The following is a 23844-nucleotide window of genomic DNA, read 5'->3' as shown; positions in this document are numbered from 1 at the left end:
ACCGTCCCTGCACGTTAATTAGGCAAAAGAAACAATTTTATCGGTCAATTTGGACAAACAACTCCACGGTTAAAATAAAGACAGCAGAAGATAAACTTGTAAGTTGATTTTTATACAAAACAAGTATTAAATTTAGAGTTCATATAGAATAAAACATTTTTATAAAATTTAGTGTTAATTAAGTTTTGAAATTTCAGACAAACCATAACACTTATCAAAATGCTTATAAATTAGTTAAAAATATATAGATATTAGAGGTATTTAAATTTAAATCGATCCAAATAAAATTATTTATCTAATTAATTAAAATAAAAAAATAATCAAAATAGTATGAATTTGAATTTGGCTGGATTTTATTTTTAACAATCGGTTTGGGTTGGATTCAGTTTCGAATATATTTCTTAAATTTTTTTGATAGAATGTAAGTAATGCTATAAACTTTACAAATTAGTTTTACACTTTTACCCCGGTATGTTCTTTTTTTGTCTGAAAAGGTGGTCTTATCCCGACACTTAGTACCTAACATTTTTTAATATTTATGAGTCCCCTTTTCAAGATCATATAATATTATATATATTATTTTAAAATATTATTTACATATTAAAATTAATTATTAAAACTAATTAATATATATATAAATAAAAAAATATATTTTAATTTATTTTTAATATATATTTTATATTTTTATATATATTTTATAATTTTAGAATAAATACTTGATTTTAGTTATTGAATGTAATGACGTAATGTATAACTAACCAATGAGTCTATGATTGATGTTATTTTCAATTTTTTAATGGAGAGCGAGAGAAGTGCGTTGATAATCGGTAACAGAAGATCCTAATTAAGCAGTCTGGGTCCGGGGTTGGTATATAAAATTTTAAAAAAATGGCAAATAGATTTCTGATTTTTTTTATTTGTAAATATTTATATTTTTAAAAATTTAAAAATATATTTAAATTTAAAAATATATTTTAAATTTTAAATTTTTTTTAAATTTTTAGGTTTAATTTGTTCTATTTTAAAAAAAAAATTTATGTGTATATAAAATTTCAAAGTCATTCATCTGTCTTCTCTCAGCTCAGACCCTCACCAAATTCAGACAAACGAACCCCATAACAAGCGTCACAACCACTCTCCCTCCTTTTAACATTTTCCATTCCCACACTCTCCTAACACCACACCACTATGGCTACAGCCACAAACTTCCACGTTTTTCTTGCCTTTACCGCCATCTTCGCTTTTCTTTCCCTCGCAGCCACCGCAACAACGATAGCCACCAAAGAGAGCGTCTACGACCTTCTCCCCAAGTACGGTCTCCCCAGTGGTCTCTTACCGGACTCCGTCACCGACTACAGCCTCTCCGACGACGGCAGATTCATCGTCGTTTTGGATCAGCCCTGCTACATACAGTTCGATTACCTCGTCTACTACGAGACCAAGATCACCGGGAGGCTCAGCTACGGTTCCATCACGGAGCTCAACGGTATTCAGGTTCAGCGCTTCTTCATTTGGTTCAATGTTGACGAGATCAGAGTCGATTTGCCTCCCTCCGACAACATCTATTTCCAAGTTGGATTAATCAACAAGAAGCTCGACGTTGACCAGTTCAAGACCGTTCGTTCTTGCCGCGATTCCCTCACCGCTTCCCCTTGCCACGGAACTAAAACTCCTTCCTCTTCCTTCAAGGTATGCGGTTTTTCTTTTTCCTTTTCTTTTTTACCTTCCTCCGTTATGTTCTAGAATGTTCCGATTTGTTATTTTGAACTGCCTAATCTAAAATTGGGGATACTGAAGCAATAGAGGTCTTGCAAGATAACTTAGCCGACACGAGACTTAAACTTACACTTGAAACTCCAAGAGAAAGATCTGAGTAATCGTTTCTTGTGTTGTTGGTTAGTGCAGTGCACAGCTGAACATAACTGTGTGTGATCTGGCTTACGAAACGGTTATTTTTGTGTGGGTGGTAGTTGAGTGGGTAGGTTTCCTTTACTACTTATAGTGAATGAGATGGGATTGTTGTGCTATTTTTGGTAAATGTGACAAGAAGGTTTTTGACCATGAGAAGCTCATGGTTCTTTGTAGTCAGCTCAGCGTTGTAACTTAGACTGATTACTGTTAATCCAAAGATATTTGTAGCTCAAATTAGATTAGATTTGATCTGGTTCAATGAAGTTTGTAGGTGAAGGTGTTGGACCACACCTTCTACAAGTGTGGAAGAGTAAGAGTGTGTCAAGAAAAACAAGAACCCAACTTAACTACTTTTTAAGAGTGACCAGTAGACTATTATAGTTTTCCAAAACTAAATTGATTTTGAGCAGTTTCAACTCTCACCTTGAGTTGGATGTTCCTTAAAGTTGGCATGTAAGTGGAACCCCGGCTGGTCTTACTACCAAGATCAAGTGTTACATAACACACTATGTAAATCTTAATTTAGGGACTTAAACTTGTAAATTCAAGAGTTTGATAACATTGTTTCCAATATAATCTGTTGCCCGTGTATGTTGGAAATGTGTACAATTAGGAAATGCGTATACACGATCACATAAACTTGTTAATTTTCTGCATTCTGCAACCTGTTTCCCCTGTTAATTTTGCTTGTATGCTCTTCTGGAATCAGAGAATAGTTACTGATATGTTCATATCTTTTGTTACTTGCAGCTTCCTGCAGCGGTGGATGAAATTCCTATGCTGCTCACAGAGTAGATGCTGCTTTATACTTGATACCAAGTGCTATCTGCCATAATGAAATGACGTTTTTATATGTCATTGTAATAATAGCTAGCTTATCTTTCAAGATACAAGACTCACAATCTCGAGTCTTGTGATCTTCCTACGAAACCTTTATGAACATGTGTATGTATATAATATATGACTGTATGAGTATGAGTGTATGACTACTTAAGTTCTGAGACTAAATGCATGCAAGTTGCAGAACTTTATGGTAAAGATATAAGTGCCTTCTGGATGGTAGAATCGCATCTCGCTAGAAGTTAACTATTCTGGACATAATTTTTCCTTTTCCTACCCAATCTTTTTGACCATCTATTATGACTGCTTTTCTTCCAGGGCATTGAATATGGTTGATGCCGCTTTAGCCTGATTTAACACCTACCAGGCGCTCCCTTACATTAGTCATTTTAAGAAACATAGAATAGTCGTGGTTGTGTTTATCCAGATGAACCCATTTTTTATTTTCACTTTTTGGGTGACCAAATTAACTTCACATTAATTTTGTTTGTTTGGGAAAAAAAAAATCCTAAAAGTACTTTTATAGATATCCAAAATCTAAATTATACAACATGAATGAAGTCTTGTCCCACTAGTTTAGGTCGGTTACTTGGATCAAACAATATTATTGAGTTCTATCATGTATCATGTCTATGACTATTTACATGTAGGTCTTGTTTTACCATTTCATGAATGGTCTTTTTAGGCTTTTCTCTACCTTTCACCTTTTGAACTCAAACAATATTATTGAGTTCTGTTGCTCTTTTTTTTCACATGTCCAAACTAGGGGAAGCATAATGGGTCGAACCCGTCTGTCAGATCCGCTAAACCCGCTAAAAAGTCGGGTCGGACTAGGATTTGCAGCCCGCCAAATTAAAAAAAAACCACCAAACCCGCACCGCCAAATTGGTGGGTTTTAACGGGACGGGCGGGCAGGTCCGCCGGGCCGAATATTTTTTTTTATTAAATAAAAGAGTGATTACTATTATAAAATTAATAATTATAGAATTTTTAAATACATTTTTTTTCAGTTTTTGTGTATATTCTTCTTTTAGTTATTAACTTTATTTATTTTATTTTACAATTTCGTATATATGTTCAAATTATGTGATTTATATTTTAAAATAAAGATAATTCTATTGACAAATATTATTTTAAACAATTTTATTGAAGTTAAAAATTAAAATAAATAGTGAAAAAATTATATTATAATTTAATTATTTTTTATTTGTATTTAATTTTTTAATTATTATTTTTTGGTTAATTTTAATGAATTTTATTTTAAAAAAAAAACACAGAGTCAAATTTTACAAATTTCTAGTAGTAAAAGTAAAAAACACTAGAAAAATTAAAAAAATATCTTTTTAAAAAAGTTGTAATTTACATCTTTTTTTAAAAGATCTTCTTTCTTTAAAAGAAAGATACTTTTTTATGTAATAAATAAATAAAAAATACTTTTATATTGTTATACCCAAATATAATTAATCACAAAAAAATACCCAAACATAATTAATAAATAAAAAAATTTTTACACCCAAATATAAAATTACTTTTACTTTATAAGATCTTTAAAAAAAAATAACTAAAAAAAATATCTTTTTAAAAACTCACCTAAACAAACCCTTTATAAACTACTTAAAAAAATTAAAAACTTTACCAAACCAAACTAACTCTTTCATTCCTTCCTTCCTTCTTTTTATTGCTTCTTTTCCAGATCCACCTAAAATTGAATTTTGAAAAACAACGAAGAAAGAAGCCCTAAGCCCCAAACCTCTTTCTCCTTATTCCCTCACCTCGCAACCACTGCTGCTCGAAACCGTCTCGTTCTTTCAAGTCACTTCGCCGCCGCCATCTCCCCCTCTGCTTCGATTGGTTCGTCCCTCGCCGTCGTTGATATTGTTTCCATTAATTCTGTTGATCTAAATTCAACTTCTTGTTAATGCGTTCTCGAATCTAACCATCCGAAAACATTTGAATTGAATCCAAAATAACTCACATATGGCAGTATCGGTGTTCCTCAATAGTCATTCACTCGATAATTGTGTATACTGTGAACGAGTATTACAATATTTATTTCTGTTCCTCACTTTCTATTGTTGCCTATTTGCTGTCCCAATATTCAGATTGGTTTTTATATATTGGGTTTATGATAATTGCAAGTAGAGAAAATGCACATCGTTAGGTTTGGCCGTTTGAGAACTTCTTGGTACTAATTTTGTCAACAATTGTTTGTGAGCTTTCCTTCTTTTTAAGGTTTCATTCTGATCATTATTTCCATTCAAAATTACTTTGGAACAATAGGGTTTTCAAATACTGAAGTTGAATCGATAATTGAGAAAGAAAAAGATTGATGTCGAAAGAAGTTTGGATTGAATATTTTCAATAAATGTTTCAGGTTGTAGACAAAAACGAATGGATTCATCACAAAGTGCAGCTGTTGGGGGCAATGGTGGGACTAGTGGCAATGGGACATTGATCTCTCAATCTAATGACACTGCAGCTTCTGCAGTAGGAGCTGATGATTCTATGCAAAAGTTGAGCCAAGTCAGTGACTCCATTCAGAAAACCTTGGGCCTCATCCATCAGCTTTATCTTACGGTATCTACTTACAATGCTGCTTTTCAAATGCCTCTCCTCCAACGCATGTATGTACCTTTAATCTTTTCGTATAGTGATTTTTTTTCTCTGTTTTACCTTTTTCGCCTTGTTAGATATTGTATTTGCTGATCATATTTTTGCGTCAAATGTCCAGCAATGGTCTTGTTGCAGAGCTTGACAACATGGTTAAATTGGCTGAGAAGTGCAACATTCAAATTCCTATGGAGGTGGTGAAGTGAGTCTTCTACTGTTGCATGTGTTTCTATTCACAACCTAATAATTCACTTTCAATTCCCTTTTTACATGTGAATTTAACTGATGATTTACGGCTGGATTTAGTTTAATTGATGATGGGAAGAATCCAGACGAATTTACCAAAGACGTTTTAAACAATTGCATTGCAAAGAATCAGATCACCAAAGGAAAGACTGATGCTTTGAAGGTTGGTTATAGTTTTTTTTCTGTTGGGAGGTTAGGATTGCGACTAAATCCCCATAGTGGTCTCTAAGATTCATGGCTTTCACTATTTTAGTCCTTCAAATTCAAAATTCACTATACCAGTCTCCAAGATCTAGTTCCAGGCACCATATTGGTCCTTGGACCCTTTCCGACGTTGAGTCAGTGAACAGAATATCGAGCTATCTCTGACTTGTCACGCTAGACATAAGGCTAAATGATGTTTGTTCGTTTTGACGCTTAAACTAAGCAAAACGAGGTTGTTTTGGAGAATGAAGGAAGATAAAACGGTTTGGACATCATATAAACTCTTCTTCGTCTTCTCGCCTTGCCTTGTTTAAGCGCCAAAATGAAACGGCGCCATTTAGCCATGTATCTAGGGTGGTAAGTCAGAGCTAGTTCAGCACTTCGTTCGCTGACTCAATGCTAGAAAAGGTCCAGGACTAGTATGGTGTCCGAAGTTGAATCTCGGAGACCAGTATAGTGAATTTTGGATTTGAGGGACTAAAATAGTAAAAGTCGTAAATCTGAAAGTCTACTTTGGGGATTTAGTCTTAGGATTGCTGCTTTTTTTCCCTCTTTATGTTTGTTGAACTTCTTTCACTCATCTTATCACTTTTGTATGGGGCAGAGTTTTCGCAAGAATCTTTTGGAGGAATTGGAGCAGAACTTCCCTGCCGAGGTTGAAACTTTTAGGGAGAGTCGTGCTGCTTCTGCTGCGGTAAATATTACCTATTTGGTCTTTTATTTCATTGCCGAATCGAACTCTAAAAAAGAATTCCTCATAATTGATTTGTTTCTAGCTTATCACTTATAACATGTAGAGATGAATATGTATACTATGGGAAGGGGGAAGAATGGGGTTTGCTTTTAGGTTGAGGTAACTTACTCCATCTTGAAATGTCATCCTTCTCTCTTCCTTTCTGTTCACCATAAGCACTTGCTAACTTCAGCCATCTCAACTTTCATGTTGTTGAATAGGAAGCCCCATTCCCTGCCCATTATTAAGAGGAGTATTTTCTAATATAGTATGTAGTGTTACATGTCTCCTTGTCAGCGCTCAGCACCCAATTTCGAGTCAACAAGACCAGTTGATTAAATATTTCACAAAGATACAAAGGAAGAAACAGTGATTGAACACTGTTTTCAAGATAAATTTATTCTGGTGGTTATTCCACTATTTTCTTTCTCATCCCCCTATTTTTCGCCATTTGGTTGCAACCCCCCATTGATAGCACTTTTCCATAGTTGATCCTATCCCTCTTGCTCTGTCTCAAACCTCATATGTACCACCTTGGAAAAAGAAGGAACCTTGCTTGGAGTAAAATTGATTCCACAGTGAATTTCATGAATAATTACAACTAACGTCAGTTCTTTAATACTTGGGGAATATCAATCTTGACCTTATTTTGCATCAATGCAGGAATTGAAACGTCCAGTTCAAGCACAGAGTGCACTAGCCAATGGAGATGTGAGAGTTAAAACAGAGCATTGACATTATAATGCATTGTATATAGTGTAAAATTGGCGCAGGTTTTTGGCTCTAGCTGAACTTGAACTTGCAACCATTATTTGGTCAAAGGATATATGCTTTACCAACTGAGCCTTACCTCCAGAATGTATGAAAGTAGTAAATAAAGACAGTGATTTGATTTAAATTAGAAAAAAAGGTTACCCAGTGAGGTGATATTGATCTCATACTGATTTACAATTTTTAGTGCAGTTTAATCATGCCTTAATTTAGACTTTGATGTTACAACGCTACAGTGAATAGAATTATAATTTACATTTCGTTTGCTGACCATCAAATTGTGTAGGTGGCAATCCACAGTTTGTGTTTTCAATTTTAAGTTTAAGTCGATGTATGATTCAGTGATATGGATTTAATAAAAATTAATGATGCAAATTTTGCCTATATATTATGAAAAGTCGTCTTAAATGCTTGAGCTCTGTCCTTTTAAACATCAATTTGGTCATTTCAAAGTCATACTCTTTCATTAAACTGGTAATATAAATAGAAAAAAGTATATATTGCGTCTAACTTCAAAATGGCTTGATCTCCTCAATGCTCAAGATTTACCTCTTTTTTTAGGCAAAAGGATCTTAGTCCTTTCTTCTTTCCTTGATTTTAATGATGGCTATTGGCTAACGCATTTTGTAGCCTTATAACCTTCTTTTGTCTTTTTGTGTTGCTACTTGTCCCTACGAAGAAGATTATCTCACTATCTACACAGAACTGGTTATTCGAAAACGAAAAGAGTGTATACATTCCACACATTAAGAACAGGACTAGTCTTGATCTATCTTGAAACCAACCAATCAACATGCACCAGTTTCAATCTTGAAGTAGTTCCGTTTGATTAAGGGAAAGAAAACACATTAAGAATATGTCAACATCATCATAAGTTCATAACTACTAAGTTAATAATTGGATACCAATTGTAAAGAGAAGGACCAAGTGATTCAAAGCTTTCAAGCATGTGAGGCCTAAATAGCGGGTCCCTTAAATTGTTCCATTAGTTGGAAAATTAATAACACATTAGAGACACAAGATGGACACACACTGCAAAGAAGTAAGTTAAGAATAAAAATGGGACAACACAGGGTAAGTAACACCAACTACAACTATAACAATTAATTTAGCAGTACGAGATACACACTTCAATATTTCTTGATCATTTTTCTTTTTGGGGTAAATTTAAAAATAATAACAATAATAAAATAATATAAGAATTGCAAAACTTGAGACGTAGTAGACATAATAATAGCCAATAATATATCCTACTCTTCAATAATTCTTGAAACTCTTGATCAAAATACTATGAAGAAGAATTGATATATGAGAACCAAAGGTAAAATCCCACATATCACATCATTAACAATCCAATTCTTTCCCCAGTCAGCACCACTCTTGCTCTCAGTGCCTGTTTCCTTGGCTGCACTACCAGTTGCAGTACTAGCTGCAGTTAATTTTCATGGTCACAAATCACACAACATTAAAAGAAAAATTTAGAATAATAACCAAAATAACAAGCAGCACAAAATATCATTGAATATGCTAAATCCCAAATCAAGTGATCCCAAACCATTGAATATGCTAAATGGTTAGTTAATTAGTTAGTTAGTTAGTTACCACTGGGAACTGGTGCAGTACTGTTTTTGCCGGTGCCCTTTTCTACCCCTGAAAACACCTTGGCTTCTGGAGAGTTAGGTTTCAAATGCAAAAGGTCTGAAAAACAAAAGAGGAACAAAACATGATATAATTCACATCAATAGAGACCACTACAAATAGTTCAAGAAGTAAAATAAACAATAAACACATCTAATGATATGATACAATATTAAAAATGAAATTACCTAACTTAACTCTAAAATTAGTATGAAATATGTTACTAACCAACACATTCAGAAATATTAGCAGGTGTGTGACAAGCAGTAGGCAAATTGAGAGCAAGAGTGAGATTGATGGTGAGGCCAAGATTGGGGTCATCATGGTATTTGATGAGGAGGCAGAGGCATCTCTTGCTCTTTGCAATAACATCTTTGAGGCCACTGCAGCAATCTACTGTTGGGGTTTTTGCTTGAGCACTCACATATGGAAGACAAGTTGCTAATCCAACTAGTTTGTCAGCACATTCTTGCTTGTCTTGGTTCAAATCTGAGCTTCCATAACCAACAAAAAGGAGCACTGAAGTCAACAAGAGTGCTAGATTTCTTGTACTTTTGGAACTGATCATTTTTTTAGATGCAGGAAAAGAAATAGGAGAGAATTGAACAAAGAAAGTGTTGTTTTCTTTTGGAATGTGAATGTGATGGAATGAATAGTAGCATAGGAGTAGCCTTCTCTATATATAGATAATAGATTCATCACTTTATTGTTTATGTTTTCTGCATTTATTAGCATATCCTCTGGTTTTCTAAATTTTATTTATTTAAGGTGGAAACACAGGTGCAGTCGACTTCACGTGAAGTTGATATCTGAGAGCCGTTAAATGATTTTGACTGATTTAACTAAATTTTTATCTAACGGCTCTCAGATATCAACTTCACGTGAAGTCGACTTCACTTGAGTTTTCACCTTTATTTAGAGTAGAATGAGAAATAAATTCTCGAGTATTTATATTTTTAATAGATTATTCTCTAAACAAAAAAATATCAATAAAATTTTTTAAGATAATAAACGTGGATAAATTAATTTAAATTAAAATTTTGTATTCTAATTATAGAATTAAATTAAAAATAGTATGTTTATATCCGTTATTTTAAAAAAATTTATTAATATTTTTAAAAAAAAATTAATCTGTTTGTAAATCCTCAATAATTTATTTGTCACCTTACTTGTTTACTTATTTAAAATTTATCTCTAGAATTAATTTTTTTAATTAACATCAATTAATTTTTTAATTATTTTTCTATTTTAAATTCTAAATCTTACATGTCAATTTTTAAATCATACGTGGTTGAAAAAATTAAAATTAGAAAAAAATTACAATAAAAGAAAATAAACTAATATTAATTAATTTAAAAGTACTTCTCTATCCTTCTTCAATTATTAGTTGATAATTGATGGAATGCACTTGACTTGTATGCATATGGTTATTGGTTTTGTTGAATAAGATAAAAATAGAAAGGATATCCAAATGTGAGGCAAGTAATTAACACCATAGCCTTCATCTAAGCTTTGGGATAATGCCATTGCTTGGAATACACACTCCACCCTCCAAAATAAATTTTCCATCTGTTCTCCAACCTGACAGGTGTATGGTAGTTGCCACCTATCATTTTTGCACACACTTACAAGCATTTTATTGCGATAAATAATATGCACTTTAAAATATTAATAATAAATTTATCATTTTAATTTTTTATTATTATAAATATTTTTAAAATAGGTATTTTCTTAATTCTTATCGGTGTGCATACAGAATCAATGGATATTGACTTGTGCCAAGAGAAATATTAGAAATAAATTTCCACTTAATGTCTTTTAAAATTATACTTTTATTGTTGTACAACATTTTTCCTCTTTTCAAGTTTCAACACAACAAAATTTATCCCACGCTACTAAGCCACCTACTCTACCGTTGTTTGCTACTATTAAATAGTAAACATTCAATTTTAAATTTTAAAAAATAAATTAAAAAAATATTAACTAATTAAAAAATAACTCTCTATATTCATTTTTTTAATAATATTGATATAAATTTATCAGGAATTTCCTAACACTAATTTTTTCCTCAATAATATCATATTTACTGTAGTGATTATTAATTTTGTTTTAGGATAAAATATACCTTTTGTCTTAAAGTTTGACAAAAGTTTTAAAAATACTCTTATGTTTTATTTTGTTTCAATTTTGTCCTAAAAATTTTCGATTTGCATCAAATATATTATTGACGGCTAAATTTTTAAAAAATTTAAGACCAATCTAACAATAATGCATGAAAATTATACTTGATTTGCTTATGTTGAGGAGTTGTTATTATGAAATTATTGTTAAATCTGTCTTAAATTTTTTTAAAAATTTGTCATCAGAAATATATTTGATGCAAATCATTTTAAAACAAAATAAAACTTAAAAATATTTTTAAAAAATTTATCAAATTTAAGGAAAAACAAATATACTTTACTTTTTGTTTTATCTATGGAAGTTGAACTTGCCTCACAAAATAAAGTTATTTATCTGAAAAGCTCTTCATGGTCGACTTCCGGTGCTTGCTCAGATTCATCACCACATCCCATCTATATCACCAATATGCCTTTGCTGTCATGAAACAACGGAAACAGTCACTCATTGTTTGATCAATTGCTCTAGAATTAAAGACGTATGGTCTCAGAGTTATCTTCGTGGCTGTCTTCTCCCTCAAAGTTCTAACGACTTTTGGATATGGTGAACTACATCAACAGAGATACTTAACCCGTTGAAGAATGCTGACCGTAATTCTCAATTGCTTGCCATCATTTGCTGGAACGGCTGGAAAGCTCGCAACCAGTTGATTTTTGAAGGTTCTACTTCTATGCCGTCTGCCATTCTAGCAAGCTCTGTCAAGTTACTCTGTGAAATCCAAAGAACTCCCAGTTTAGGTTGTCATCTCCATGAAGCAAGCTCTTAGTTACATTCATTCTTCGTTTTTTGACCACGCATCATTGAATGAAATACCTTCTGTATAGTATTTTTGAAAAATCCCCACCTTTTATTATACTATCTTACTTTTAAATATCTTTATATTTTATTTTTTAATAATTAATAAAATATAACCTACTATCTTTAAAAAAAAAAAAAAACTCCACGTTTACCTTAATATCAAAATTAAGTTCACAAAAGCGCTTATCGTTTAAATCTTTTTGACATCAAAGAGCATTGCCCTTCAAACTCGGTTGATGACGTAGCGAAGCAGAAGGTGGAGTGGTGGCAATTATGGCGTGGTTGCGGTGGCAATTTGTGATTGGGTGTTGCTGATAACGATGTATATTAATAACAGATAATAGTCTTGGCAGTAATTATATATAAGAGCTGATAGTGTTGGACTTTCTATTGCTAACTGTACGATAATGTTACCATAAATGTATGGAAGATACTATTTTTTAGGATTAAAATATAAGTTAAATTTTTTTATTTTTAATTTTTTTATATATAAATTCGTTCTTAAAATTTAAAACAAAATTTTAAAATTTTTTTATTTAAATATTAAAATTTTATACTAAATTACCCATAACAAAAAAATATAAAATAAAAAAAATAAGAAAAAGAGTATTTTTATTCAAAAGGACTAAGAAAGAAGAAAAATAAAAAAAGAAAGAAAAAGAAGTTGTCTACAATTTACTTCTATTTCTGTATTTTATTGTCATTTTCGCACGATTTTGATCCATAAGATAAGAATGATTTTAAAATCAAGTTAAATCTTATAATTATTTTGTATATAAAAAAAAATTAAAAAAAATTTTGACCTATACTTTAAGAATCAAAATAATACTTAACCCCCTACTTTTTATTTATATATTAACACCTAGCATGGATTTCGTGCATATATCGATCTACAGTTTTGTATACATTTTACAAAAAGAAGTAACTCATATGAATAATCTTTTGAATAGTTATTGAATTTTTTTAAGACAATGCCTTTTACCATGTAGTATTATCAAAGAAAAATTTTATTTGACACATGAAAGTAACTAAGCTGAATGCCCTGTTTGGTAAGATAAGATATTTTCATGTCTTTGGGAAATTTCTTTTTTCCATATTTTTTCCACATGCAAATTAACTAAAAATAATGCCTTTAATTATGACCAATGCAAATTACTAATAACATGGTTACTCCTTAAAGAAAAAAAAAAGCCTCATATTTTTTTGGTGTAGATCAATAATACACGATTACACACCACATACACACATAATGATTGAAGAAAGTTAGGTGGGGAAATCTATTAAATTAAATAAATGAGTCGGGTACTCTAGTGTTTTCTAGTAATTTAGTATGAAAAATAAATTAAAATTACATATGTATTTATACACGAATATATAATAGAAACCTGATTTTAGTATACAAATAATATTTTTAATAAATTAAATACACTCTACGTTATGGATCTTAATTGCATGCATCTTTTGCTTGCTAAGTATGGGCTTCCTTGCGATCTAGCTGACGCCATGAATTAAAGATAAAGCATGTGGGTCTTTCTTTCTTTCTTTTTTTTTTAAAGTATATGTGAGTTTTTACATTTATTATATTTTGTCGTTTGAGTTTAACATAATCCTGGATTTTTTTTTTTAAAGCATTCTAACCGTAATTATTTTATTTAAATCTATATATGGCCTTCATGAACTGAAAAGCGGAAAGAAGAACTCCAATTTCCATGAGTAGAACACAAAACTTGGGTTTTTCTTTTTCCTAAGATGCTGTGTTCATATATAAGATGATAGTAACCTGACAAAGCCCATAAAACACGGCTTCAAGTGCTTGAACCAATAACAGAGTCACCATGTCCCTCAATGAAACCAAACTAGTCGTGTGAGAAAAACTTTTGTGTTGTGTTATCTACTTATCTTAAATGAAGAGTTTCGAAAACGTTTGGCACCTTCGAAAATTGGTGATGATATTTTTGTATTCTTGTTTTTTTTAATTTTTTTATTGCATATTGTATGAATAAATATAAAGAGTTTATAGTATTAAAGTAAGACCCATAATATTTATTTTCTAGAATTATTTTAATATATTAATAATTTAATGTATGTATTTCAAATATAATTTATTCACAATATATTAAATCACGATATATAGAATTTTAGAAGATGACATATATTTCAAAACAAAAAAGTCGCATATATTAAATTTCAAACTCACTAGACAGATAACAAAAACTAGTCAAGTTCAACCAATAATTAATTATTGACTATAACTAAATAAATTTACTCACTCACTGTTAGTAAAAATGAAGAGTTAGTTAGCAAAAATAGTTAATTTGTTACATAGAATTGTGTTTTTTTTTTTATCCAAAAGTTAGGAATGAGACTCGAACTCACGATTTTTAAATAAGTATAAGAAAATTATATCATTCGAGTTATAATTTGTTGGTGCATAGAATTATTGTTGAACTTCCTGTTTTTAGAAACAAAATCTGTTTTTTGTTCTAATAGATTTGATCCTTATAGCCAGCACTACTATACTTGTATTATATATACATAATTTTAGTAAGTGGATGGTTAAATTTTAATATTCTGTTAATTTTATAGATTAGACATTTTTGTTTTTGGTACACACTAACTCTCTCAAATATAAGTTCTTTTCGTTTTTTTTTTACTGTCAAGAAAACCTTGCTTTCTCTAATCTCTTCTTGGTATCAAGAGCCTCATTCTTGAATACAAGCCATGACTTTTGGTGTTGCAAATTTGAATTTCTCTGTATTTTCTTCCTCATCTTTCACTTCTAATTTTGGCTTTAATCCTTGATCTTTTGATCATTTCATGAGTGACAAACTTAACAAGAACAGTCATAGGATCCAACGATAGCAGGCTTTGCCTGTTATCTTTTGTCAAGATTTGGAAGATTATTTACATCCTGGAAGAATTTTTATTCAATATGCTACTCATGACGATCATGCTATTGGTATCCTCTCTACTGTATACAAGAGATGGAGATAAGAAGACTACAATATTATATCATGACTTCTTGTTCTATAGATGAAACCTTCGAGATCAAAATGGTTGGTTGTATTTTTGTTTATGATATCTGGAATAGAATTAAAGATTATTTTTTAAAATCTATTAGATACAAAATTAAGCAACTGAAAACTCAATTGAAGAATATAAAAAAACAGGTCTCAAAGTTGTTGAGTATGTTTTGAAGATCAAGAAAATTGTTAATTCTTTAGCATCTTTGAATTTTTTTTTTAACTATTGACAAGCATATTGATACTCTTTTAGAGGGTCTTAATGAAGATTTTCAAAATCTTATCACTACTGTCTCGACTAAGCCAGGATTGTATTTTCTACAAAAAGTTGAGACATCAATTTTGTCGCATAATGACATGACTGAGAAATTTCGTAAACATGATTCTCTTCTTGCTCAAGCACACCTTACTCAATCTTCTTTTTCATCTTCATCATTTTTTGGAAGAGGTTTTGGTGGTTGAAAGAACCTGTGGTGGAAGATTTACACGCGGTGGTCGTTCCTTCACTACAAAAAAAAAAGATTTTAAAATGACATTTATATTACGGCAGTTTTAAAGAGCCGCCATAATATTTAGGTATTATGGCATTTTATGCTGTTGCCATAATTATGTTTTCTGCACTTTTATACTACTCCTACAACAGACGAAATGAACCTTTATGATGGGTGTTTTGGATAGTAACGCAACAGAAGATTGCAGCACCGAGATTAACAAAAGAATCAATCAATATCAATGAAAAATCAGAGAAAGAATTATAAAGGAACAGTTTTTAATCATTTCAGTTGTTTTCTCCTTTTTTCCTTAATTTGGGGACTTTCTTTGTGTGAAGGGATGTGGTAAAAAAAATGAAAAAGAGCTCACCATACTAAATTTATCTGCCAAGAACCGATCGAAGTCCTCTACCACCACTACTGATTTCGGCCTGGTCTATTATAGAAGTAATTTTGGACTCCATGGCAAAGGTTTTAAAGGTGCAGGTTAGGTTATGGAAGGTTGGAAAAGTGAGTTGAGGTTGAAAGTGGGGGTAGTTTGAAAATTTTATTAAAAAATCAACAAAAAATTAGAGTTTAGATACTTTTGTCATACAAAACCTATCTTCCATGGGTACATCGTTAATTTCTTTAGTTTATGTGTACTTTTGTGAGCGTTCGTAAACTTCATGGGTACTTTTGATAGTTTTTTCGATTTGTAAAATAAAGATGATGCTGCATAATTTTCAAGTACTCCATCTATTGCACCTGCTACCGACACTACCACTTCTCATTCCCACCTTGTGTTCACTGATTCTCCATCAAAGAATACTCATAAAATAGTAATTAGACCCAAGGCAGGTATTCATAAACCCAAAACTCATTTCACTTGATTTGTTACATAAATCACTTATGCAAAATCACCAAAAAATATAAAAGCTACACTAAATATTTCTCATTGGCTTAAAGCAATGAAAGATGAGTATCAAGCTTTGCTTAAGACAAACACGTACACACTGGTTACACCACCAAAAGATACGAAAATTATAAGTTGTCGTTGGGTGTTTGCTATTAAGAGATTATTAAATGGAAAGATTCAAAAACATAAAACTCGTTTGGTAGCTCAAAGTTTTTATCAAAGTGAACGTTCTGATTTCGATCAAGTTTTTAGTCTTGTAATTCGGCCAGCTACAATGAGGTTAATCCTTAGTATTGCTCTATCTAAAAATTGGGTGGTGGGATAATTCGATTTTAACAATGCTTTTCTCAATAGAAATTTACATCAAGAAATCTACATGGTTCAATCAATTGGTTTTGAAATAGATGCTGAATCAAAGGTTTGCAAACTTAACAAATCTTTTTATGGTCTAAAACAAGCTCTAAGAAAGTGATTTCTTAAACTAAGCTCTATTCTTCAAGTGTTTGATTTTTCTAATTCTAAATCTGATATGTCTTTATTCATTAGAACTACTACTACTTCTATAATCCATATTCTTTGCTATGTTGATGACATTATTACAAAAAAGAATGATGCAATTGAAATTGATTTATAATCAAACAACTTCATAACATATTCTCTTTAAAAAACTTGGGAAATTTAAAATATTTTTTAGGAATTAAAGTTTTGAGGACGGCAGAGCACAGGATGTATTTGTCTCAGACCAAATATGTGACTGACCTTCTATCTAAAGTAGGGATGTAGTGTGCTAGTCTTATGCCTACTCCTATGTTGTCCTCCTTGTATTTAATAAGCATTGGGTCCGAAGATTTTTAAGATGCCAAGTTATACTCATCTATTGTAGGCTCTCTCCATTATGCCACAATTATCAAACCCGATTTGTCATTTGCTGTTTGTAAAGTCAGCCAATACATGCATACTCCTAAATTGGCTTACTGAAAAGCAGTTAAATAGATTCTTAGATATTTACAAGGGACCAAAGATCGGGGTCTTGTGTTTTATAAGTGTCAAGATTTTAGGTTGTATTATTTTTTTGATACAGATTGGGCATCGAATCTTGAAGATACGAAGTCTGTCTCGGAGTTCTGTGTGTTTCTTAGTACTAATATTCTTACATGGTCTTGCAGGAAGCAGAACACGATCAGCAGGTCTTCCACTGAAGCAGAATTTTAGAGTTTAGCAGACTATGGAGCTGAGGTTATCTGGTTCAAGAATTTGCTGTCTGAACTTAGAGTTAAGCTAACAACCTCTCCAACAATTTTCTGTAACAATCTGAGTACAATATTTTTCACATCCAATCTAGTTTTTCATGACAAAATTAAATACTTTCAGATTGATATTTAAACCTGATTCGTTAAAAGCTGTTTCATGTGGTTCATGTCCCAGACAATGAGTAGATATTGTTGATATACTGATTAAATCACTGTCTGCATCAACTTTTCTCAAGTTTCGATACAAATTGAGAGTTGTCAGTGACCAACAATCCGTTTAAGAGGGGATGTTAGTGAAAATAAAGAAGGGAAAGTCTAGGAGGCTAGCAATTCTATTGAATTTTGGCCAGCATGTAACCAGTAGAGAAAGGTGAGCCATTGGATGATATCTCACACCATCAAATCATCATTGATGGTTAATTGATGGCTAACAATCACAAAAATTGCTGTCCCCCTAGCATTGCTCAATAAAGAATTGGTTATCAAAAATAGTCAATTTATTACATAAAATTGTGGTTAAGCTTCTTATTTTTAGGATAAAATCTGTTTTCTATTCTAACAGATTTTATCCTTATAGCAAGCACTACTATACTTGTATATATATGTGACTTTAGAAAGTAAAGGGTTAAACCCTAATATTCTGTCAATTTTGCAAATTATATATTTTTATTTTTTTTACACACTAACTCTCTCAAATATAAGTTTTTTTTTGTTTTTTTTTATTATAAAAAAAACCCTGCTTGCTCTTCTCTCACCCAACCCCTTGCGTAGTCTCTGCCCATAAATTTTAAATCCCACACAATAAATTTTAAAATCTTAAATTATTTATTCTAAATCAATTTATTTTATTTTACTTTTAAATGTTTTTTATTTAACTTTTTTTAATTTTAGATGTTTCTTCTGATATTCATTTTTTTTATTTGTTGGTATATATTCGAATTAGTTGACTGAATTAATGTTAGGTTTTCTTTAAATTATTATACAACAACAACAATAATAATAATAATAATAATAATAATAATAATAATAATAATCAATACGCTGCCATTACTTACGTACATGATAATTTATTTTCACATTTATATATGAAAAAAATTATATATTATTATTGATATTTGTAGCTTTCTTCCGCATGCCAATGTGCTAAGTGCTAACATGATTATTTAAAGGTAAAGAAAAAAAAACTTTAATTAAGAAGAATAATAGAATAGGGGCCAGGGATTATTGAATTAGGGGCATTTGGGGCCTCCTCTTTTGGTTTTCCAGTTGTTATAGCATGGACATTCCTCCTTGTGACCATAGGTTCCTGATGGCACACATAAGCATTTTTGGCAGCACAGGTTGCAATAAGTTAAGCATGCCTTCCTGTATTGTGTGTCTGAACAACGAAAATCACATGCATCCCCACATTCTGCATATAAACAATACACTCTCAAAAATTTTGTTTCAAACATTTTTATCTCTAAAAAATTTTTATTATATTAAAGCCTCTGAATTTTATAAAAATAAGACATATAAATTTTTATTTTAGTCAAATCTATTATTTTCACTTAGATAAATAAGTAAAAAAAAAATAATAAAAAGATCCATATGTCTTAATTTTATAAAATTTAAAAATCTTAACGTAATAAAAAATTTTTAAAGACATTTATATATTCTAAACAGTAACAAAGTTTGTTAATTTAACACAATGAGTTCCAGATTAGTACGTACGTTCTGGTGTTAGTGAGCCTTCACCACCACCCTGTAAGAAAATAAAGATTAAAGGTTAATGAAAATTAGAGTTTATAATGTAACATAATCTGAGTATGATTCAAGGGAAGGAAAATTAGAGTTTTCAGGAAGCAAATGAGAGAACTCACATGGGCAACTTGGATCACAAAACTCATGGCGAGGAAGAGAAGAAAGAAATAGCCTTGATACATAATTTTAACCATACTGATATATGTTCTTTTCTGATTTTTCACTATGAAATTTTCAATAAACAAGATTAATGCAAAATATACAGAATATAAATACAAGCATATTCTAAATGTGTGTATATATATAAGTATATATAAGTATATATTAACTGCAAAGAAAGGCAGAAAACCGAACCATAAATAAATTTAAAATTTGAGCACAAATTTGACCATAAATAAATTTGAGCACAAATTGGGCATCAAATCTGGACTTGCTCAAAATTAAATGTGCATGCATACGACCAATTTTTTTTATTCAAATTATTTATTATTTATTATTGCCCACTCTTAGTCTTGGTAAAATTAAAGGCAGAATAGAATCGCAACACTAATAGAAACAAAATCAAATGAGATTTTCTACAGATATAAACTTTTTACTAAAATTAAAGCAAGATATTTATTTTATAATAACTCTACATTAACAAATAATAACTATATATTATAATAGATATTTATTTTATATAATGAATGAATGGTAATTAATTCAAAAATATATAATATATTTAAAAATATTTTTTGTTATTTGAAAATTTAAACCCAAATTTTTTTATTAAATTATAAAATATTTGCTATTTTAAGTATTTTTTATAGATATTTAGTAAATAAAAGTGAATTAATAAGAAAGTTAGAGAACTAGTGTGTAGTAATGGTACTAGAATGAGTGAGTATAATGTAACATTGAGTAGTTACTTTCACTATTCTTTCAGAAAAATTAGTAAATGGAATCATTATTTCGATTTACTATTTTCTATTTCTCTTTGTTAGTAAGTTGAATATGTTAGTTTGATTTACTTGAATTTGAACATTTGTACATAAATTGAATTGGATTGATTCAATTTATATGTATATGTTTAAATTGAGTTTGTCTTATTCAATTTACATAAATGTGTAACCAATTTTTATTTAGCACATTTAGACAATGGCCTTCAATTAATTTATTAATGTAAATGATCTTAAATGCGACTTGTAAATCGTTTTTCTTTTTTTTTTTCATAAAAAACATGCGTATTCCTTTTTTCTTTTATATTCAAAAATATTTTTTTCAAATTAAAAAAATAAAAAGTCAACATTTTTATGTATTACATTAAATATTTTAAATAAATTATATTTTTATAAATATTTTGATAAATATTTATATTATATAATAATATTTTAACAAAGTAATTAGTTAATAATTTAATATAACAATCTAGTTATTTTTAAGTAATATAAAAAAATATAACTGTTGCATTTTAAAATATTATTATAATATAATCTTTTAATATTATAAAAATTTTATTGCATGATAATTGATCTTATAAATAAAAATAATTTATATTTTTGTGTATTTATAGATTTGATATTTATTTATTTTTGTACTAATGACGTCTAATGCATTCTATATATATTTATTACAATCTATTAATACTCTTATTTTACAGTCAATTTTGATTTACATTTAATAAAATCTAATGATTTATAAAAATATAACATATTTAAATTTAATACGGACAAAATTATTATGCTTATTTTAGACATATTTTTAGAAAAGTGTTTAAATTTTTGAGAGTATAAGTACTTGATTTTATATTTGTAAAAAGAAATGTCAAATAAACAAATCATTTTTGGAACCAAATTAAATCGAGTCTTTTCTTTTTCTTTCATATTATGTCTTTTTTTAACTAATTTTTATCGTGTCAATAAATTATTAGACTAATTTAGTTAAACTTAATTATTAAAATAACTTGTCCAAGTAATAGCATTGTTTGAATTTGATAAATTAAAAGATTACGTGTTTATATTTTTAATTTTAAAAAGTTAGAAAAAATATTTGTGAAGATCTTTTTCAGAATTATTTTGTATTTTGTTAAGTTAAAAAGTATAATATAATCTTATATTAATAAATATTTGTATTTATTTTTGTTCATCATAGTATTTATATTTCTTAAAATTATTTTAAATATTAAAAAATATCAAATGCAATTTTTTAATTTATATTTATTAAAAATTATTTTTATTTTAATTCATCGTTAAATATAACCACTATAATTTTTGAAATGTAAGATTAAATTATTTTGATAATCAAATTTAATCAAATTGATCTAATAATTTATTAATATAATAAAAATTTATTAAAAAATACATAAAACATTTAGTTAAACTTATTTCAAAAATAATTTATTTATCTAATATTTCTAAGAATAATAGTCATTATGTTTTGCAGTCATAAAGAAGAAGATATACATTCATAATTTTGATATGGAAACAAATTAAAAGTTGCATCATTATCGACTTCATTGACGAATTTTAAATTTTAAAAGGAAAAGTATTGGTATATGTTTTCGTATACGGTAAGAGATAATACATAAAAATATATAAAAAAATTTATAAAAAAATAAATAATATATATAATGATTATTATTATAAATATTTTATAAAACTATAACTAAAAGAAAATTTAACTAATTTGTATTGGTTGAATATGGTCATCTCGCTCATTCATTTAAATTAGTATTAGAATTATATATAGTAACTCATTAATTAGCGATAAATTTTTAATAAATAAAACTTTAATATAATAATATATAGTGGATTAGTTTTCGATTTGTTGAGTTGGAAAATACTGTAAAAAAAATAATATTTATTTTTAAAGTAAAATAATTTCACATTAATAGCAATATTTGTGAAAATTTATATTTATTAAAATGTACCTGTGACAATTTTATTTGTTAGTATCACATTTATTTTTAAAATCAAAATAATATGATCAACATTGTTCCAAGTTAAAATTTCACATTTTATATATTATATAATTTTTAAATTTCTAATTTCATAAACTTATGTTATTATAAAAATTATTAAATTTATTAATATTTTTTGATAATATTATCAAAATACCATGGTTAAGTATTAATTTGTGTAAAAAGAAATTATAATAATTTTTGTTATTCAATATATAATTTATTGTATTATACCCTTAGATTGATAAATATATTTTTTCTCTAATTCCGTATACCATTTTATTTGGAATTAATTGTCATTGAAAAAAATAAATGACTATATTATTATATAATATATATACAAAATAATTTTTATTGTAAAATTAATTCTGGTTAATAAAATAAATTTTAAATTTTTTTTATTTTTTTACACAATTAAATTTAAATTTAAAATTGATTAATAACTCACATTTTTTTAATTTTAATAACAAAAACAAAATTAGTTAGGTGCATAATATTCGATATTTAATCATTTCGGTTATCATAAATTAGATTAAAATTTTATTATAACGTAATAATCGATAATATATATATAGACGTAAATAATAATATTTAATGTATAATTTATTTATTTTCTTTGATATAGCTAATGTATAATTTATCGAAGGTTGATTTATTATCCAAAATATTTTTATAAATTTTATAGTATGTGAAATAATAATTTTATATTTTATTATTATTTAAAAAATTATTTATAATTATTTTATTATATAATGAACTTAATTAATAACTTTTATTATTGCGTTTCCACCTAAGAAAATCGGTTTATATTATTTGTATGTTTTTCTAATACTAATAAATAAGTAATTATTTATATTATTATATTTATTATTTTAAATTATGGTTTAATCTACTTATTTCATATGTTAAATAATATAAATTATATTTTGTATATTAAATTCATTAATTTATTTATATTAAAAATAGAAAAATTATAAAATAAAGCATACAAAAGATTAGTTGATTTACATATAAATTATATTTTTAAAAAATAAAACAATATTTATGATACATAATAATTTTTGGTATATATAATGTTATATATATTAAGATGATCTATTTTAATTATGTGAATAATTATTGTTACTCACTTTTTATTGCATTGATAAATAATATTTAAAATTAAAAGAGAAACAAATAAAAAATTTTCCTAATTTAAATTAGAAAATATCTTGTAAGTATATTCAGCTTTTATATATACTAAATATAAAAATATTTAATAATATAGTATTTATTACAATAATGATTCAAAACATGCATTAACTCAATATATACTTAGACACAATAAGACTTTCAAGCAAGTAAGATCAATTTAGGCTTATTATTAAGGTTCAAAATATGACTCATGTTCATTACTTTAAAGTTCAATGTAGTGAATTTTACGTTATTCATCTCAAATCAGTTCGAATTGAATTTTTGTTGTGAGTTAGAGATAATAATGAATACACTTGAGGTCATGATGAGCTCCTTTTTCTGTTCTTCACTTCTATTTTAAAAAAAATATCTTTTGTTCCATCTTCATCTTCATCTCAA

The 23844-nt window shown here is 28.5% G+C and overlaps 4 protein-coding genes across 4 annotated transcripts; 2 read left to right on the top strand and 2 right to left on the bottom strand.

Moving 5' to 3' along the window:
* Positions 1-1067: 1067 nt before the first annotated feature.
* On the top strand, positions 1068-2956 carry LOC130966131 (uncharacterized). The gene is made up of 2 exons (XM_057890900.1): positions 1068-1689; positions 2662-2956. Exons 1-2 carry the CDS (start codon positions 1189-1191, stop codon positions 2704-2706), a joined length of 546 nt encoding a protein of 181 aa, XP_057746883.1. The 5' UTR covers positions 1068-1188; the 3' UTR covers positions 2707-2956.
* Positions 2957-4394: 1438 nt separating this feature from the next.
* Positions 4395-7628, top strand: LOC130967730 (mediator of RNA polymerase II transcription subunit 10b). The gene is made up of 6 exons (XM_057892719.1): positions 4395-4602; positions 5126-5375; positions 5483-5563; positions 5668-5770; positions 6416-6505; positions 7208-7628. Exons 2-6 carry the CDS (start codon positions 5143-5145, stop codon positions 7277-7279), a joined length of 579 nt encoding a protein of 192 aa, XP_057748702.1. The 5' UTR covers positions 4395-4602; positions 5126-5142; the 3' UTR covers positions 7280-7628.
* A 711-nt stretch (positions 7629-8339) lies between these two features.
* On the bottom strand, positions 8340-9635 carry LOC130970060 (non-specific lipid transfer protein GPI-anchored 13). Its single transcript, XM_057896019.1, has 3 exons — positions 9182-9635; positions 8918-9013; positions 8340-8744 (listed from the first exon to the last, which is right to left on the bottom strand). Exons 1-3 carry the CDS (start codon positions 9519-9521, stop codon positions 8596-8598), a joined length of 585 nt encoding a protein of 194 aa, XP_057752002.1. The 5' UTR covers positions 9522-9635; the 3' UTR covers positions 8340-8595.
* A 9185-nt stretch (positions 9636-18820) lies between these two features.
* Positions 18821-19516, bottom strand: LOC130967318 (gibberellin-regulated protein 12-like). The gene is made up of 3 exons (XM_057892134.1): positions 19454-19516; positions 19305-19335; positions 18821-19002 (listed from the first exon to the last, which is right to left on the bottom strand). The coding sequence occupies exons 1-3, from the start codon at positions 19514-19516 to the stop codon at positions 18821-18823; spliced, it is 276 nt and encodes a 91-aa protein (XP_057748117.1).
* Positions 19517-23844: the final 4328 nt, after the last annotated feature.

Source organism: Arachis stenosperma, chromosome 3 (genome assembly GCF_014773155.1).
Source record: "Arachis stenosperma cultivar V10309 chromosome 3, arast.V10309.gnm1.PFL2, whole genome shotgun sequence".
NCBI classification, from domain to species: Eukaryota; Viridiplantae; Streptophyta; class Magnoliopsida; order Fabales; family Fabaceae; genus Arachis; species Arachis stenosperma.
This window is presented reverse-complemented; position numbering and strand designations above follow the sequence as displayed.

Coding starts and splice junctions, on each gene's coding strand:
- LOC130967730 (XM_057892719.1), top strand. CDS start 5,143: ATGGATTCATCACAAAGTGCAGCTGTTGGGGGCAATGGTGGGACTAGT. Junction 5,771..6,415: donor GAAAGACTGATGCTTTGAAG/GTTGGTTATAGT, acceptor TGTATGGGGCAG/AGTTTTCGCAAGAATCTTTT. Junction 6,506..7,207: donor GTCGTGCTGCTTCTGCTGCG/GTAAATATTACC, acceptor GCATCAATGCAG/GAATTGAAACGTCCAGTTCA.
- LOC130970060 (XM_057896019.1), bottom strand. CDS start 9,521: ATGATCAGTTCCAAAAGTACAAGAAATCTAGCACTCTTGTTGACTTCA. Junction 9,014..9,181: donor TAATATTTCTGAATGTGTTG/GTTAGTAACATA, acceptor TTTGTTTTTCAG/ACCTTTTGCATTTGAAACCT. Junction 8,745..8,917: donor TACTGCACCAGTTCCCAGTG/GTAACTAACTAA, acceptor AATTAACTGCAG/CTAGTACTGCAACTGGTAGT.
- LOC130966131 (XM_057890900.1), top strand. CDS start 1,189: ATGGCTACAGCCACAAACTTCCACGTTTTTCTTGCCTTTACCGCCATC. Junction 1,690..2,661: donor CTCCTTCCTCTTCCTTCAAG/GTATGCGGTTTT, acceptor TGTTACTTGCAG/CTTCCTGCAGCGGTGGATGA.
- LOC130967318 (XM_057892134.1), bottom strand. CDS start 19,516: ATGTATCAAGGCTATTTCTTTCTTCTCTTCCTCGCCATGAGTTTTGTG. Junction 19,336..19,453: donor TTGTGATCCAAGTTGCCCAT/GTGAGTTCTCTC, acceptor ATTTTCTTACAG/GGTGGTGGTGAAGGCTCACT. Junction 19,003..19,304: donor AGGCTCACTAACACCAGAAC/GTACGTACTAAT, acceptor GTTTATATGCAG/AATGTGGGGATGCATGTGAT.